The sequence below is a fragment of the Cololabis saira genome, chromosome 15, assembly GCF_033807715.1.
Source record: "Cololabis saira isolate AMF1-May2022 chromosome 15, fColSai1.1, whole genome shotgun sequence".
In the NCBI taxonomy this organism is placed as follows: domain Eukaryota; kingdom Metazoa; phylum Chordata; class Actinopteri; order Beloniformes; family Belonidae; genus Cololabis; species Cololabis saira.
The window spans coordinates 10,609,702-10,628,827 of record NC_084601.1 but is presented as its reverse complement, the minus strand read 5'-3'; the positions used below and the strand labels follow the sequence as shown (position 1 = coordinate 10,628,827).

General features: G+C 41.3%; 1 protein-coding gene across 1 annotated transcript; it reads left to right on the top strand.

Moving 5' to 3' along the window:
- Nucleotides 1–451: 451 nt before the first annotated feature.
- Nucleotides 452–9,145, top strand: LOC133461489 (protein FAM8A1-like). Its single transcript, XM_061742438.1, has 5 exons — nucleotides 452–776; nucleotides 4,224–4,344; nucleotides 4,450–4,573; nucleotides 6,564–6,703; nucleotides 6,795–9,145. The coding sequence occupies exons 1-5, from the start codon at nucleotides 500–502 to the stop codon at nucleotides 6,937–6,939; spliced, it is 807 nt and encodes a 268-aa protein (XP_061598422.1). The 5' UTR covers nucleotides 452–499; the 3' UTR covers nucleotides 6,940–9,145.
- The last annotated feature ends 9,981 nt before the right edge of the window (nucleotides 9,146–19,126 follow it).

Here is a 19,126-nt window from a genome sequence, read left to right as displayed (position 1 = left end):
TTATTAAGCAGCAATTCACTTTAATACAAAATAACAAAATGAACTGAATAAAATAAGTTTCTTACTTAAACAGAAACTTGTCCTGCTTAACTTAAAATTGTATAAATTAATATAAAACAACTGGGAAGTTACATTTCAAGTTAAAAAAATATCGGATAAAGGAATTTGTTGTAACACAGTGGCGGGTCCCTTTAAATGGTTTATACCAATCTAGACAGAGGAGGGGGAGCTGGTAGTCGTTCCTGCCATGTGACGGATCTTAGCTGATTCCATCGGGACTGTTGACTTATAATAGCTTGTTTTATGTGACTTACATTCTTTTAAAACTTAAAGAATTAATATTCTGATGTATAAAAGATAGGGTATGAAAGGATAACGCAACCCGCCCCCCCCGCCCGTCCAGGGGGAAGTGGAGGCGGCTAATGAACGGCCGGAAAGGCTTTGCCGGAGACAATTATGTAAGAGTTTGGTTTGGAGTCTCCCCGGCGTGTGAGTAGCGATGACGGGGGACAGGGACCGGGACTCCGGAGCGGAGCCGCTCCCGACCACCGCCACGACGCAGTACTGCTGGGAGCTGCAGCGCTGGATGTGGCGGTACTACTGGGGCTGCGCGGGGCTGCAGGGCTGGCTGGCCCCGGCGGCGCTGCCCTTCCCTCCGCCCTGCGCGGGCCAGCCGGCGGACCCGCGGGGCTGGTACCCCTACAGCCCCGCAGGGTACCAGCACCCCGGGGCCGCGCAGCCGGCCCAGCAGCAGACCGGGAACGCGGCTACCGCAGGTAGGGCTCCGTCTGCAGAGGGGGGTCGTTTATCGGGGAAAAGGTCTGAGGACATGTGTGGGATTCTCCAAACCTCAGCGAGGCCACGAGTCTGGTGGACAGCAGGATTAAAGCCTGATTTATGGGTCCGCGTTAAATCGACGCAGAGCCTACGGCGTATGGTACACAGCGACGCGCACCGTACGCCGTAGGCGTTGTGTTGCGTTGGTGTAACGCGGAACCATAAATCAGCCTTTAAGTCTACGTGCGCGTGGAAACGAGTTTAACCCTGCACTAACCATAATAGCAGTGACCAAAACACGTGCAGAAATACTGCAGGAATGACATAGCAGCAGTTAAATGCAGCCTTCTGTAAGCTTTAAATATCCACTGGGCTTACATCAAATACATCAAAACACAAAAATAAAAAACAGTTTTCTGAACTTATCAATATGACTCTGTCCTTCACAGGATAAGTAAAATGGATCACTGCAAAAACTCAAAATAAGAATATTTGTCCTATTTCTAGTTAAAATGTCTCATTTTAGTAAAGAAAATCTTATTACACTTAAAACAAGACTCATCACTGTAAAAAACAACAATTTTCACCTGTTTCAAGTAGATTTTCACTTAAAATAAGTAGAAAAATCTGCCAGTAGAACAAGATTTTTTTGCTTGTAATAAGAAGATAAATCTTTCCTACTTATTTCAAGTGAAAATTTACTTGAAACAGGTGAAAATTGTCATATAAGTTATTTTTCTGGTGATGACTCTAAATGCTGAAATAGCAGTAAAACCACATTCATTGATGAAATGACATAAGGGATGGAAAGGGGGGATGGCAGTTTTACAGTCTACGTGCGCATGGAAACGAGCTTAACCCTGCACTAACCATAATAGCACTGACCAAAACACCTGCAGAAATACTGCAGGAATGACATAGCAGCAGTTAAAGGAGCCGTCTGTAAGAAATTGCCAAAACTGGTAGCCTACTGCAGTCACTTTCAAAATATTGTTGATTGGCGTGTACCCTCCCCCCGACCAGAGGTTGCCAGGCAGGCTGCAGAATGCAGCAGGAACGTAGGCTGCCATGGCTGTGATAATTAGAGCCGAGCTGGCAACCCGGATACCGAAACAATACTGACTTGGTGATTGGGAGATAGGTGGAGGGTGGAGCTTCAGAAACAATACTGACTTGGTGATTGGGAGATAGGTGTAGGGTGGAGCTTCAGAAACAATACTGACTTGGTGATTGGGAGATAGGTGGAGGGTGGAGCTTCAGAAACAATACTGACTTGGTGATTGGGAGATAGGTGGAGGGTGGAGCTTCAGAAACAATACTGACTTGGTGATTGGGAGATAGGTGGAGGGTGGAGCTTCAGGCCAAAACAAAAAATGACAACATAAACATCAGTTGAGGGCTGCAACTCCTCTTTTTAAACTGGAATATCCTGGCTTGAGTGCTGTTGTCAGTGACATAAGTATTTGAAATGAACATGATTTTTAAATGTCTGTTGACATATCGGGGTCATTTTATGATTCGTTTTATTATTGCTCTTACATACAGCTCCTTTTAAATGCAGCCTTCTGTAAGCTTTAAATATCCACTGGGCTTACATCAAATAGTTTAGTTTAGTTTATTTCGGTCATGACATCACTAAAAAAAAGAATAAAAATGACAACAAGAAAACTAATACACTATTCAAAGAAAACATTACAAAAAATTTCCAATATACAAATACCATCTAGACCGAAAAAGGTGTAGGCTGAAGCAAAGCTTATTATTTGCCTACCCTCAAAAAGATTAAAGTAATGAAATGAAAGCAAGAAGTAAGAGAAAAGACTGACAGTAAAACAAATTGCCTCCATGGGGATAACAAAATGTCCTCAAGAAATACAAGAAATTAAAAATAAAGGTGCAGTCTACATGTTACCTTCATCTTTAAAAAATCTAATAAAATCACTAATTAAATAAATACCCAACTCAACATGAACAACAGGTGAAAATTGTCAAATAAGTTATTTTTCTGGTGATGACTCTAAATGTTGAAATAGCAGTAATACCACATTCATTGTTGAAATGACATAAGGGGTGGAAAAGCAGGATGGCAGTTTTACAGGGGGGATGATTTTGACTGTTTTTATATCAGTGGGGGGATGCCATCCCCCCTCAACTCCAGTACTGGTCACAATGATCCACCACTTTTAACTTGAAATGTAACTTCCCCAGTTAGGGCAAATAAGAGGAAGAGATGTCAGTTCTGCCCTCAAAAGAAGGACTATACTGTGGCTGCAGGTGTAATAAATATATCTGCAAAGGCTGTACACTTGCACACTGCCCTACAGTATATGTGCTAATTAGTTGAATGGGATATGTTATATTTCATATTTTTGTATTGTACATTATCTAAAATTGTTCATTGGAGGGGGAAAAAAAAGAAACTGAGTCATTGGGATGAATAAAAATGCATTCAAAACTAAGTTTTGCACATTTTTTTGAAGAGGGAAAACTTAAGCATTCACGCATTTCGTGATGAATGACTAGTTGATTCTTCAAACAAGATGACATTTGGTTTTTAAAATTCAATTAAGGTGCTTATAATGGGGGTTTAATGAAGACCAGTCATTTTGACCCAGAGGACACGGGGTGTATTCAGAAAATGAGGACAACAGGAGGGTTAAATGTGTACAGTGATTAGGGTTGCCAACTCCCTGGAAAATAAATAAGGGACACCTCATCGGCAGGGCCGGCCAACCCGATTGCCTTCACCCTTCCTGGCCTGGTGATTTTATTTATTTTTTGTTTTTTTTTATTTAAGACCCTTTTTCTGTGAATGAAACGATTTTATTTTTTAACTGTTTGACTCGAACCTGAATTGAATTAGATGCATATTTTTGAATGCCATGAACACATGGAAAACAAATTATTATCCAGCAATTCACTTTAATACAAAATAATAATATAAAATAAGTATCTTTCTTAAACAATATGGACCTTGTAGTCTGAAATAAAGAAAAACAGAATCCTTTACTGCTTAACTTAAAATTGTATAAATTAATATCAAACAATAGAAAGAAAGAAGAATATCCATTCTGTAATAGTGCACATTTTTAGTGCAATAACAAAAGTTCAGAAAGTCTGTAGAAAACTTGTAAACATATTTGTGCCTCAAAGACCATGACTGTAGGCGACAGTTGTAGTAAAACAGAAAAATAACTTATGAACTCAACAGCTCAATGCCATTTTCCATTGGCATTTTATGACTATTTTTTGACTCTCACAGTAATACGGGACAAAGTGCATCCCTTTTCAGGTCAATACGGGATGCGTATTTTAGTTTATAAATGCAGGACGATTCCGTTTTTCAAGGGACGGTTGGCAACCCTAACAGTGATCCAGCATCTCGCTCCGATTGCACACAAATCTGTTGAGTTTTCATATTAGTGTTGTTGTTATTTGCCCCGCAGGTCGAGAGTATGCCATCCCTTCTCCTTTCCAGAGGTTCTTGGCAGAAACGGTGGACTTCTTCATCTTGTTTTGCGTGAAGGCCACCATTGTACTGTGGATCATGCATCTGAGTGGCATGAAGTGAGTACAGAGAGCCATAAGTGTTAGAGATGACACAGTCTCCAGACTAAAACCATCAAGTGTCCAGGTCCAAACTCACGGACCAATTGTCTGTCCTCTTTTAAGAGACATTGCCAAGTTTATAACCCACTTCATTGTTGAGGAGATCGATGAGAACACGTCCATGGAGGACCTGCAGAAGATGATGGCTGTGGCTCTGGTGTACAGGGTGCTGGTCTGCGTCTACGAGGTGGGTCTATAATCTGCCTTCACTTTCTGCTCTGTGCATTCACACCGATCCTGCAAACGGGAACTGAAACAGTTTACGCGTACACTGCTGTTTTCTGGATTTAAGCTCAAATTTATCTGCAAGGCACATGTAAAAACAACAGAGTTGACTTTTGCCATCAGATTCAAACTTATTTAATCAAATAGCAAGGCCTTTAAAGTAGTAGAAATGGAAAAAAGAGAGTAAAATAGAAAAACGCTTCTAAATACATTGAATTATTCGGGCGTCGGGCTCGAATCAAAGTCAGTACGTAAGGCAGGTCTCAAGCAGCGGCTTGATCACACATTCAGTCATTACACTGCAAGTCAAACTGGTGTATAAATGTACCAAATAGTGCACTTACGAAGGGATAAAAGATGAATCATGTCTGTATTTTGATCTGGATCTTAGAACGTCTTTTAGTCGGTTTAAAACTTTAAGAACTAGCAGTAAAACTTTAAAACCTGTTGCCTATAAAGATGCTGTTAATGTTGACAGTCCTTTTTTTAAGTTGCTCTCTTATGTTTTTAAGTTGTTTCAGTGTTTTTGAAGGAGAAACTGCTGCAGAAAACAAACCAAACCAAACCATTTAGACAAATAGAACGTATAAACCAGAGTCCTCATCCATGTGGAAGAGGACCGGCTTCACAGTCAGACAGAGTGAGATCTTTACAACACAACGCGGTTCCCTGCAGAGGATGCTGATGCAACGTTGCGTTAGTAGTTGCCTGAGATGAAGTCATGCGTCACATCTGAGGCTCGGCTTCCCAGGTGGGAATGAAAGTCATGTGTGGTTTAAAAAACTGATTTAAGAATGAGTTATGGTGTTACTAGTAAATATTGTTTATTAATATAGTGAGTATAATAATAGAAGTACAGTAACAAGTAGGGGTGTAACAATATATCGTGCCACGAAATTAAAAAAAAAAAAAATACAAAAACGTCACGAAACGTGTCGTGGAGGTGACAAACTGTATCGCGATATTGGGTTATTAATATTAATCCATTGTGTTGACTAGTAACGCGCATCCGACCACGCGTGACGACCGCGCCTCGACCTGCAGACCAAAATCTTCCTCCGCTCAGAAGAAACTAGTACTGTTTTGCGGTCCCGTTTTGAGCGCTGAACTTTTACTTATGTAAGGCTGGGGTAGAGTGAAGCCTTACCTTATTAAATTAAACCTTTTTCGGGTCGTGAGTAGGATAAACACGGGGACAACTTCTGCTGAGTTCCAGTGTACTTTAATGTCCCTCAACAGTGTAGGATTTTAGAACATCAACACAACACCCAGTGCCGTACTGTGGCGTATCACTCCGCCCAATCTAAAACATACTAATTACTACAGATAAACTGACTGCGGTAGTTTAATTATAGTCCCTAATTTACATCAGAATATAAAGAATATATTTATAAAATAATCAACCCTGAATTACCAAAATAACCTTCTTAACAAAAATAAATCTCCTCTTACACTTATAAGGTGAGCATGAATCAATCTTTTTTATAATGTAAAATTGTATGTATTTATTTACTTTTATTTATTTATTTAATTTTAGTTGTTAAATTTCTGGAAAAGAAAAAAGTCAAATCATACATGAGAGAAACTATTCAGTTTGTGGGTAAATATTTGTACTTGTATGAAACTGAAGATGCATAAATCAAACCTGACATTTACTTTTAGTTCAGTTTGTGGAAAATGGTTGGCCTGGCTTTCTCTTTAAAACTTAAACAGTTATAAAGCATTACAAACTGTAACAATAGGGCAAACGTACAGCATTGTTTTGTATTTTGTGTCTTTCAAATAAAAGACATTTTTTTCCCGTCATATGTTCCTCATTCAAGGTTGTTAAAAAAAATACTGCTATAATATCGTATCGTTATCGTGACCTCAATATCGTGTATCGTACCGTATCGTGAGATTAGTGTATTGTTACACCCCTAGTAACAAGCTGACTGCTTTTGCCCAAACAGACTATCTGCATTTGGGGTGCCGGCGGTGCAACTCCAGGGAAGTTCCTGCTCGGTCTGCGGGTGGTGACGTGTGACACGTCCACTCTGGTCCGACCAAACCGCATCCTGGTGGTCCCAGCATCCAACGTCTCCCTCTCTGCGTGAGTGGTATCCTATTCGTGTTTTCGGCTCAGATGAGCGCGTGACTGTGAAACATCTGTCCTGATGTGACCTCCACCTTCGTCTTTGCAGCTCTGCAGTCCGGGCCCTGAACAAGAACTTCTCCATCGCCTTCCTCTTCCCCGTCTTCATCACGCTGCTGTTCTTCCAGCACAACAGGACTGTGTACGACATCGTGGCGGGGACCATAGTGGTCCAGCGCCGGGGGGGGAGGTAGCTCCGCCTCCGGAGAAGGGCTCCGTCACACTTGGGTCGGGCAGAGCCGCGTCAGATCCGGGTCTGCTCCTCATCACGTCTACTTGCACTGAAAACACTGGAGGAAAGTTGTACTGCACTTTACTATAAATACAGATTTAGGCCCAATTCATGCAGCGAAACTATAACAACATCTAAATGTTTGATTCCTGTTCCAGCTGGTAAGCTGTTGTTCCTCTGAAGTATTTGGGAGTTTTGATATTTTTCAAGGTAATCTGACAAGGTGCTATCGTGGACTTTCCAGTGACTTCTCCTCACACGATGTGACTTTTGATATTTTTTTGCGGCGACACTTTTAAATGGTTTATATTTTTCAAAAGTTCTCTGGTTGAAAAAACTGAGTATTTGGTATGCTATTGACAATTTTCCTTTTACATCGTGAATGTATTTATGCTCGAACATGAAGGAGAACAAAAAGACGTGTCGGCACTCTTCACGTCCTTTGTACTTTTGAAGGATTGTTTTTGAAAAGCGACTAAAAGATTTCATGAGAGGTTCAAATATTTGAAATTTTTCAATTCTTGTCTCATGTGTAACTCGGGGCCACTGTAGCAAAAAGAAGTTACATTTATCTCCGTTATTATACAATATCTCTGCAGTTGTAGTTTTATAATCCCACATCTTTAATTTCCTCTGAGATGATTCAGTCTCTGTTGTTCGGTCTTTAGCTCTGCTCACGTTAGTCGTACTCCAGCTCAACCAGGGTCAGACATCAGGGGGAGAAATGAAAAATGAAATAGATACAACAATTTGCAATGTTTTAGTATCTCTCTTGAACATATTGAAAAGAGGTGGAGTTTTATTTTATTAAAAAAGATGAGAGAATGCAAAAGTGAAGTAGCTGTTAAAGCATCTATGAATTTATGCACCTTGAGGGGGAGGCTTTTGTAGCCTAAGGGCAAAAAAAAAAAAAAAATACTAGTGTAATTAAATCAGATTAAAGAGAAATTAAATTTCCTAAAGACGTGCTTGCAAAAGTGGGGGATTGTGTAACTGGTAATATGGGATTAAAAGGATTCTGTTGTACTTCAAGAGTTATAAAGATCGTTCCACAGTGAAGCAGTTCGTCTCATCACCAAAGACTTGAACTGACCGAACGGTATAATCACAACGTTTCACTTTTAATTATTGCAAGTTTTTTTTTACCGCAGATTCAAGGTTATCTAAATGTTTTATGAGTTAAATTACTCCCTGTGTTAGTTTCCTCCATCGTCCATGCAGCAATGGTTAGTGTTGTTGCATCACAGGTGGAAGGTTTCCAGTAAAAATCCTGCAGATTTCAGGTCCTAAATTGTCTTAAAAATGTTGGAACGCCTGTATATCTGTTATTTGTCCATATGGACGTTGTACCGAAAGTTGAGTGTGTAGCGTTATGTGTTTATTTGTTATTTGACGGAGGGACTGGCTTCAGTGTTTCCACCGGTGCACACTCTGGGCCACACCACAAGGGGGCAGCAGAGCTAACATGCTGAGGCTCACATAGAAATTAAAATGAGGTTGCTAGATTTGTCTTTTTTTTTTTGTTTTCTCATACTTTGTGGAATAGGAACCTGCGCATCCTGGGCCCTGGTAAATCCACAACTGCAGTCGTCATTGAGGGCATGTCCATTCTGACATTCAAAACAACTTGGCTGTACCTGCGTTGCTCACCTAGTTTGTGTGACCTCACAGTTCCAGAGGTCAAAATCAACAGCTGTAATTCATGACACGTCCCGCATAGCAGTTCCTCAGACCGGATTCACTGTCCTTCGTTAAATTTGCAGTTTTCTTTGTGTTGACTGTCAGCGTTTGAGGAAAATCTCCCCTGAAACAAAACTGTTTTAAATTTATTTGCTCTTGTCATTGCTGTGGAAAGAGTCAAATCTGCTGGATTATATGACCATTTTACTTGCAGCATCTGGAACACACACACACACACAAACTGGCAACAAATGTGCATGAAACATGACGTCCCGCTGGCTGTGCAGCACAACCTTTTAATGCCACTGACAATCTCTCTCTCTCAGTGATGATATAGTTGTATTTGCTTACACGGAACTTATCTGTGTGAGAGTTTGGACATTCGTTCCTGGTATGTTTTATGCTAAAAGTTGTACTTTTCTCAGTCACGTTTTGTATTAATGACTGAAAAAATGAGTTTGAAGTGAAGAATAAAACTTTAAACTGTGTTTTATCAGAATTGAGAGATGTGTTTTTCAAATATTGTTTAATTGGGACAAATCACACCAACATCAACTGCCATCAACTATATGGAAATTACTGAAAAGTTGTAACTTTGGTGTGAAATGTGAAGTCATCAGATACATCGGAGGGTTCCCCGTAAGCGTAGAAGTTACTTGCTTTTACTGTCACTATCTGAGGTTTACTCTTATTCGGTCTCTTTCTCGACCACGCTTGGCTCCAGGTGGGAAGATTACCAGCAGTGACTCCACGGGAACACTTGCCCCCCATGGGAGGACGCCATAAAATCTCTGTGCTAACAGGTCACAGAAAAAGAAGAGATATATGGATTAGAAACGGAACAGAAGCATTAACACGTATTCATTGTTAATTACAACTTTCCCCCAAAACCAGTTACTAAGTCACCTAAACTTAGATCATGAAAAACACTTTTAATCAGGGATTTCATTGTTTTACAGAAAAAAGAACAGAAGTACAGAAAAAGTCTGCGCATCACTAAATTACAGAATACAGTAAGAATTAAAATCATAGAAATGAATGCAAGGATTAAACATTTACAGTTAGCTGGAGGCATTAAAGATATTAATTAACAGAAAAAGTTAATGAACTAAGTGTCATTTTACTTTCTTGGGTTAGGAATGGGTCCTTGTTGAAACCAGAAGTTCATGTAGCTTAATATATTTGAAACTTGCAGTTTTCTTGTCCTCCAACACGCAATTATGTCCACAACTAAAACAAGGGGACAAATTCAGAGAAGAAAGTAAAACCCCAAATCAAAGATAGTAAAATAATCTGGAAGATGTAAATCAAATGTACTTTGGCTTTCATTTGTGTGTACCCCTAAGATGTTTTCCTGTTTTTTTTTGTCATCAATTTAATGTAATGTGATGATACATACAGTACTCTCTGCATTTCCCTGCTGCAGCACACCCCTAAAATAGACTGGAGCTGCAATGCTCTACTGCTCTGTAATCCTGCCCGTACTTCTCACAACACTTTCAGGTTTTCTGACACCGAGGACACGAAATGATGAATTTTCGACCGTTATTTTGTCCCATTCTTCTGGTAAACATTTACATTAAGGTGTACATCAGTATTGTGTGGTTGTCATGGCCAGCCAGTCCTTCTTCTTCACTTAGGCCTTGTAAAGTGTGTAGGATATGGTATTATCTTGTTGAAAATGCATGGATAGCAGCATATATTGTGCTAAAATATACCAGTCCATATTTCTGTGTTCATATTGCCATCACAGAAGTGTCGGTTTCTTTTATCCAAGGGCACCGATGCCAAGGACCCTCGCTTTGAGACCTGTTGCAGACAACAGGCTGAGTCTGCCTTCTTGTCTGCAGTTTGGACATTTCAAAAAATTTCCCCCCAAAAATCTGGGATATTTATCTGTCTTATGAGGAATGCATTTATCCAACATGTGGTGGTCCATACCAGAAGCCTCCGAGAGCAGAGATGTTGATGCTGCTTCTTTACGCTCAAGTAAAGTGTCATTTGTGAATGAATATTTAGGCTTTCTCATGTGGTTGTATCAGCTGATAAACTCCAGTTCTTGTTGCAGGGACATCCGAGGGACAGAATTTTACTTTTGTGCCAAAATATCACACAACAAAGATGGTGTTGCCTATCAAGGACAAAATCAAAACCCTCCTCTGAAACAGTTTATTTAGCAGAGCTGAGCTTTTTAATGATTTCACTTTCAATCTCTCTTTTTTATTTATTTTTTTTTGTCTGTTGAATATTAATATTCTGTGTTTGAGTAAGATTAGCCACAAGCATATTTTGTAATATGGTCCCAGCAGGAAGATGCAAGGCTTATTTGGGTCTCCTCAGAATCGCAGCTTTTAAATAGCAAGCATGAATTAAAGAGTCGGTAATCATCTTGCAGACTTCCTCACTCCAGCTAAACACAAATAAGACAAAAAGATCAGCTTAAATTGAAAACTTTTTATAAGCTCTATAGCCTCATTTCATTTTCTTTTCTGTTTTTGGCCCTCATTTGCATATTTCCATCTTTCAACATCTCGCCTTTGGGGATTGTGGGATGCACTCGGAAGTTCAGCTTCCTCCCACGCGCATGGCCTCGCACCATGCAGGAGGGAAACGCACGTAAATGCAATGTTTTAGTTATAGATTCATAATATATTCCATACATTTTGAGTTAAAATAATTTTCAATGAGATTTTCAAAAGATTAAACACATTCAGTGGCTTTGAGGCAATGAGAAATTAGCTTTCTGTTGTATAATCTCTGTGCGTGCAAAACTATTCAAACATTTTCCAGCGGTTATGCATGATTTTTAAAGTTCATCGCAGCACTTTGTCCTTCAGTCGTGAGATTTTGTGCTGAGAAACATGAGTTGCACTCTGCACACTGCAGCCGAGAGGAGCTATGTAATAATTACGCCTCGAGTGGCTTTAATACAAATTACACAGGAAGACGGAGTGAAGAGAGAGAGACAGAGAGAGAGAAAAAGAGGGATAGTGAGAGAGGACAACAGAAAATGGGGAGACACTGAGAGGGATTGTGAGAAAGACAAAAAAGAACTGAAGAACAAAAGCCCAAGAGGAAGGAAAGGATTGAAACAGGAGTTCAAAATGAGGAGATTGCAAAATGGGAAGAAAAGGGGGAGCAGGGAGAGGAAGGAGTGCTCGTGCGAGGCTGAGCGACACCGTGCTTGAAAATTCTCTCTGATCTTTGAGCCTTGGGACCAGAGGCGATAGAATACCCTGCAGAACTCTATTAAAATTCAACCAGATTCACTTAAGCCCTCAGTTATTGTACAAGCAATGCCCTGCACAGTTCATCTGCACATGCACGCCAACAGCTGCGTGCAACCTGTCTTCACTGACTCCTCCAGGTGAGGCTTTACAGGTATTTGCTCCTGTCATTGCTGCGGAAAGAGCCTAATCTGCTGGATTATATGGCCATTTTTCTTGCAGTGTCTGAAACACAATCACACACATACAGTACAAACGCACACACACACACACCCACACACACACACACACACACACACACACACACACACACACACACACACACACACACACACACACACACACACACTGGCAACAATTACTCAGACTCACAAACCGAGCAGAGCACAGCAGACGCTGGAGTGACCCTGACTCGCAGACAGCTATTCAGCAGATGCAGACAGACATCATGTTTCTGTTTATCCGCTGGATGTTAACATTTCTTTCTTTCTTTTCTTCCTTTCTCTGAAAGCGTCTGTCTCTGCCAGTAAATGTGGGGGTGAAGGAGATCAGTCGGGTCGGACTGGCGGTGAAACCCGAGCGCTGAAGCAAAACCTGCTGACACACACTAAAGCCTGAATTATGGTTCCGCGTTAAATCGACGCAGAGCCTACGCCGTAGGGGTTACTGCGTAGGCACAGTAAGGTTACGGCGTAGGTCTGCGTTGGTGTAACGCGGAACCATAAATCAGCCTTCAGTTGGGGGACGGCTGCAGAGCTGCGTCATGATATCACGGAGTCATCAGTATAGGGACATCTTTAACACTGCCTGGGATAATCTGACCCACTGAATTAGCACTTACAGTGTAATAGCCAAATTCACTTTTTTACCAACAGCTTAACCTGAAAATATACTCACAGCTATTAAGTCTCAATTTACTCCCCTATTACTGCCTCAATATGCCCTTATTACACATTTCTACTGATAAAAACTACAGAAAGTCATATGGAAAAGTGTCATCCATAATTTTAAATAGTAATTACTTTTATCCGATGAATGAAAGTATCAAAAGATAATGGGCAGTATCAATGTGTAGCTTTTGTCACATCTTAGCTTCACTAAGTACCTCTCTGATTAGTCTCAGCAATGAACACCGCCGCAAATAGGACTTTTATGTCGTATATAATGAGAGGAAATTTAAATTCCGTCTAGTTTTTTTTTATTTTTTATACAAGGGATCTAGTTCAGACAGTTACACAAAGAAATGGACTTTCCATCTGACTCAGTAAGCAAACATTTCATGTGATTTTTTTTCTCTGTTTTTCTGCTGCGTGCTCCACCCTGACGCCTCAGTCTCTGGTTCAGGGCCGTCTCTGTGCTCCAGATCCGGGCCACAAACCTGCTTTGCCAAAAAATGCTACCTAATGGTTTTCTACCTTTGTAGAGCTACAATTTTACTATGTTTTACTCCCTAAACCACTTCCTTTTCCCTCAAGTGGTGCTTGTCGCTTGCCAGGCCGTCATTGTAAATAAGAACGTGTTATTAATGACCTGCCCGGTTAAATAAAGGCCAATGACTGCATGAATATCAAATAAAGCGATAGAATTGTTTTTTTTTCTCTTTATCGTATAATGTTCACAAAGGGTAATGCAATTCATGTCATGGGTAGTGTATTTTGAAGGATCAAATACTCAACATCCCATATTATCAATTTTACATGGTGCAAGAAATGATTGGCGTGGCAATCAATCTTTGAAAATCGACTGTACGCATGCGCAGAACCACAAAGTAGCATTTCTCGGCAGGTAGCAGAAATTGACAGAACACCGGCTCCGTTCCTGCACTTGTGTGCATTCATGTCTCCACTTAATGTGCGTGTTTTGCTTCATTACTGTTAATGTTGAACCCCTGATGTTTGTGTCTGCTGACGTGTATTTGGTCTCTGGTGAAGAATGCAGAGTAAAATATTAAATAAGACATGTAAAGTAACATTTTTGTACCGTGGATATTTAATTCAGTTAAAGTTAATTCCCCCTGATTGAACAGAACTAGGCTTTCTCTGTGTGTCCTGGCGGGGGGCGTGTGTTTTGAGGAGGCTCCGGCTTCTCATTGGCTGCCACTGACCTCCGTGTCGGAGGCGGCTCAGCCAATCAGCGCTCTGCTGGGCCACAAACATCTGAAGTAGTAATAATGTGGAATGTGCTGGCTCGGCATGAGCTGTCAAGTAGAGCATGTAGTACGATACCGCATGGGGATGGGGGTAGGAGAGGAGGAGAGGAGGAAGTGGTAAACATTTAATGACAGAGGAGCACGCTCATTGTGTGTACTATATCAATATGTGTGTGTGTGTGTGTGTGTGTGTGTGTGTGTGTGTGTGTGTGTGTGTGTGTGTGTGTGTGTGTGTGTGTGTGTGTGTGTGTGTGTGTGTGTGTGTGTGTGTGTGTAAAAAGCAATAATGTCAGCTGCTAGGTATTGCCCAACACTCACAAAGAAGCCCCACCTCTCACAGGACATTATGTTCTCAAACAGAGTGTTACAAAACCCAACTTTTCACAACTTAAATCAAAATTAAAACAAATGAAAGCCAGAAAAAACATGTTTTTTTTTGTCATAATTTACACACCCACATAAACATCTATAGTTTTTGACAGGTTGCAACGCGGGAGGTTACATGTTGCATGACAGAAAGCGTTCAGGCCTCCGGCTGCGGGCCGTTAATGGCTCTGCGGTGGAGTGTCAGTAAATCCAACAGCTGGACCCACACACACACACACACACACACACACACACACACACACACACACACACACACACACACACACACACACAGACTGGTGGCAGACAGGTCTGTAATGACTTCTGAGTGGGTACTAATGGGGGTATTATGAGTGTCCTCACGTGGTTCACGTGTGCACATGTGCGGCCTACATGTGTGTAAACGAAGGTGGAGTTTGTAAATTTGATGTGGCTGTGCAAAAAATGCTCATAATCATATATATGTTTGTTTCCAACTTGTCTTGTGAGTTAGTCTAGTAACTAGAGTTAGTTCAATTTTAAACATAAGCTCAGGACACATTTAATTGATCAGAATACCTAATGATGTTTCTAGATTAATCATGTAGATACCATGTATTCTATTCATGCTGCTGTTTATTTGCTTTGTTTTTGTTTTTAGACTGCAATCGTGTATCCTGCATATTTTCAATCTTTGTACAATCTTTTTCTGTATTTTACATAGGTAGAGGCCTCATATAAGCCCCTTGGGCTTTTTGCCTCAGCCTAGCACATTACCAATCACTCTTTTACATTTGTATGTTACTTGTTCTGTTTTTTATACTGTGCTGAATAAATAAATCTAAATCTAAAGTTAGTGTTCATGACATGCGGGAAATCCCTCCCCTATATAGCAGATGGCTCAGTGGGTCGGGTGGGTTATAATGTAGTCCGCGTACTGACAACGTGTGTTAACACCGGGTCAGCTATTGGAGCTCTGCTATTAATAGAATCAGGGAAGTACGGTCACGCCCAGCTAGCAAGAAGAACAAACGCAACACGCAGCACAGATCCAGACGCAACATCCCACTCCATCATGCGTGTTTTTGTGTTAATTCATCGATAAGGGCGGGAGTATTTCTCTAATAAACGGAGGAACCGGTGTATTGTGGATTCTCTCAGGCTTGGCTGGCGTGTGCTGGAGATGAAGTGCAGCGTTGAGCCAGAAGATAGCCAATTAATCTGTAAAGATTGAAAGTCTTCATAAAGACTTCTGATTTTCAAGTTAAAATCAGAAAAAAAAGGTTGGATGGTGTGGATGATGAAAACAGATTCTGGTTCTTTAACTTACTTTGACCTCAGTTACACTGCAGTCTCTATGAATCCTACTTATTTAATGTTTTATGTTGAACAGAGCACATTCATCCATTCCTGCATGTAAGGCATCTATCAAATAGGTCGTCTTGGGTTAAAGAGGGCGGGAACCTAGACAGGGAGAGGCTTTAACTTTCAGTGATTTAATGACAAGTTTGACACCTGTGATATGCAGTTCCACAGGTGGTATTGCATATCATGGATATCTGATATAACTATGAAAAATCCTTCTGTTAACCCTGTAATTGGACATCTTTGGGCTTGAGGGCATCTGAGGTGAATCATCACACATGTGCCACATCTGGCAGATCATCAACTAGATGTGAGTAGCATTGGATCCCTGTCGCGAACATGCAATACTTAACCATGTTTGAAGCACGCTGACAAAGATATTTATAGTTGGAGGAAAACCCCTCATTTTCCACAGCTGATGAATCATGTAGTACTGTCAACACACGCAGAGCAGACACGCACAAGAGGAACCCGTCAGCTCAAGTCCATTACTCAAACATGAGAAGGTTTTTTGGGAAAGTCGATGAGTGGAAGCGCTGCGTTGAGCGATGGAGGCATTTGTAGGGCAAAGTACGCCGCATTGCTTTCAGCTTCATCTCAGACGAAGTCAGTGCTGCGGAGATAGTCGAGAAGTCGAGCTAGTATACTTCAAGGAGTCTGCATAATTGATATCTCAAGGAACTGAGAAGTCAGAGAGAAAGGGATCTATAAATAAGTAGCGGCGAGGGTGGGAGATGCATGGGACGACAACAACGCGTTGGTCAGCACCAGATGTGGGAGGATCTTGTTCATCCCTCAGGATCAGCCTCTGTGTCACGTTTACACCGTGAGCAGTAAATGCTTGCAGGGATTTTTAATTATGCTTTCATCCAGCATAAATACAGTCAGACATTAATCCCATACTTACTCACCGTAACAATAACTAAGACGACATGGGCAGACGGTTGCTGCAGCGATGAATATTTCATTGTATTTCTGACGGCTTGGTTTTTACAAGATCGGCGTTATCAGACCTCTCACGGTCAGACATCCAGGCGCATTGATGAGGCAACAATGTCACTGATTCAAGTTTTCAAAAGGCCTTTGAAACATGTGTCTAGACTCTGTGGCCCGGCTGGTGTTAAGAGCAGCAGAAAGATAACTTTGGTGGCAGAGTGAGACACCGAGAGAGTGAGGGAGATCACAGAGCTGATGGGGCCTGCTCTTCTCACATTATAGGAGATCACCTTTTTGTGCACTGGCTTCTGAATCCAGCTACAAGCTACAAGGGCATGAGACATCACTTCACTGCTGGGGGAAGAACCTGAGCGTTGACGTTGGAGTGGTGTTTAAAATACACAAGCTTTATATACCGTATTTTCTGGACTATAAGCCGCTACTTTTTTCATAGGTTTTCAACCATGCAGCTTATACAAAGGTGCAGCTATTCTGTGGATTTTTCTTCCACCGCTCGGGGCGCTCTAACCGGAATTAGAATCAAAACTAAGACAAAATAAATGCAAAGAAGAATACGCTACTTCTTCTTTAGCAGATAGAAGTAGGTAGAAGCAGATTTCAAACAGATAAATAGATAAATAAATACCGGTTATTTTCTCTTGGTTCTGTCCCGTTTTAATCAGCAAAGTTGCTGCCGTGTTAAAAGACACTGTTAGGAAAGGATCTATTTAGGTACAAACATGTACCTCATTTACAGTTCAAAATCCTTATGTACATGTAGTAAATATCTAATCTAACAACATAAATATCTACGGCTTGCATATCTTTTTTTTTTTTTAAATAGAGCGGATGCGGCTTATATGCAGGTGCGGCTTATAGTCCAGAAAATACGGTAGTCAGGCTCAAATTGAGGCACAGCATCGGTTCGGGACCCAGAAGAAAGTGAGATGGGGTAAGATTTCTATTAGACCCCTGTTCCAGCACTCATATATTGAATGAAAGGGGGCCTTCCCGGTTAAAACTGGCGTCCCTGGAGCTTCTCAACTGTGCTGGACAAGCCTTAGGACAACAGCGTCACGTAAGGGCTCTATTGTCATCTCGGGGGGGTGAAGGCCTCAGGTCACAGGTCACAGGTCCATGACTGATTCCATTAGGGTGCTCACCTTCACAGCTCTCTGAAGGGACCTTATGTGCTAGTTTTCCTTCCTTACTTGCCTCCATCTGCTTTATTTCTAGTTCTCATGCGTTGTAGAAAGTGGCTCTTCAGATTGTCAGTTTCTTGCTCTCTTTTCCACCGGCTATTAGGAAAAAACACACACACGCCAAAGAAAACCGCCCACCGAGGGTGTTGGGCGACTGCTCCAGATTTTTCAGACTGGCTCACTGAAGTTCATCTATTATCCAGCTGACTCCCCTCTGACCCACAGGTGAGTGGCTGTGTAGTGTAGAGACCTGTCACGATATCACTCACCGTGTGTATGCTCGATTGTTTGTGTTTGTACAAAAGTGTGTTGGAAAGTCTCCCATAACTGGTCAATAATTCAGATGGTTACTATGAAGGAGAGTGGATCAACATGAGAGGCTTTATTTTGAAATGTATTCAACCAGAAAACAGCTGAAGACAGCTGAAGGAACATTTCTGAAAGACGAGGCGCTGGTGTTTATGCAGTTATGATAGTTGAACACATTTATCACGACTGCAGAGAATTACAATTAGAGGAAGGCAGAGGGCCGTCTTATATTACAGTTCCATCTGTGCAATAATCAGGATTTCACTGCGGTTTTACGGCATGAACGTGACAGAGAAAAGCACCAGTCAAACTAAAGTCGTGGTTGCACTATAGAGCACTGAGGAGTACTTCCTAAAACCTATGCGTCCGGGATTCAACTGGCTGCTGTTAATACACAAGATTAGGGAACTCACTTTGCATTCTAATCCTCAGCGCTTTATTCCTCGGGTGTCGCGGAATGGGGAAGGTGTGTGAGAACAGGTAAGCCAGTGGCAGGCATTCACTGCAGGATTACACTTGCCAAGGCAACTTTAAGCCTGTGTAATTTGGTTGTCAGAGAGTTGCAGTGAAGATGATGGTATGTTGGTGAGGTTGTAACTTTGACAAAATGATTTTGATTCCTTGCAGACCCTCGAGTTGAGCTTTTACGAGTTAATAACTGAACCAAGATGATATATGTTCCTGTATATGTGCTCTTAAGTGATGAGTAAGAGTGACACGGTCCAATGCTGTAAACACTACCACACTTGACCAACAGGGGGAGCAGTAAGCAGCTCTGAGACGCACAGGCAGCAGCCTTGAACCCATAAGTGAGGGCTGCTTTTAAAACTCACAGGATGAGCATTCCTTCCCCTAATAATAACATTTTTTCTTTTAAATTGTTTTGTTTTTCTTTCAAAGAAGCCTTAAGAGCTGAAATTTGAGCAACTCTGCGTC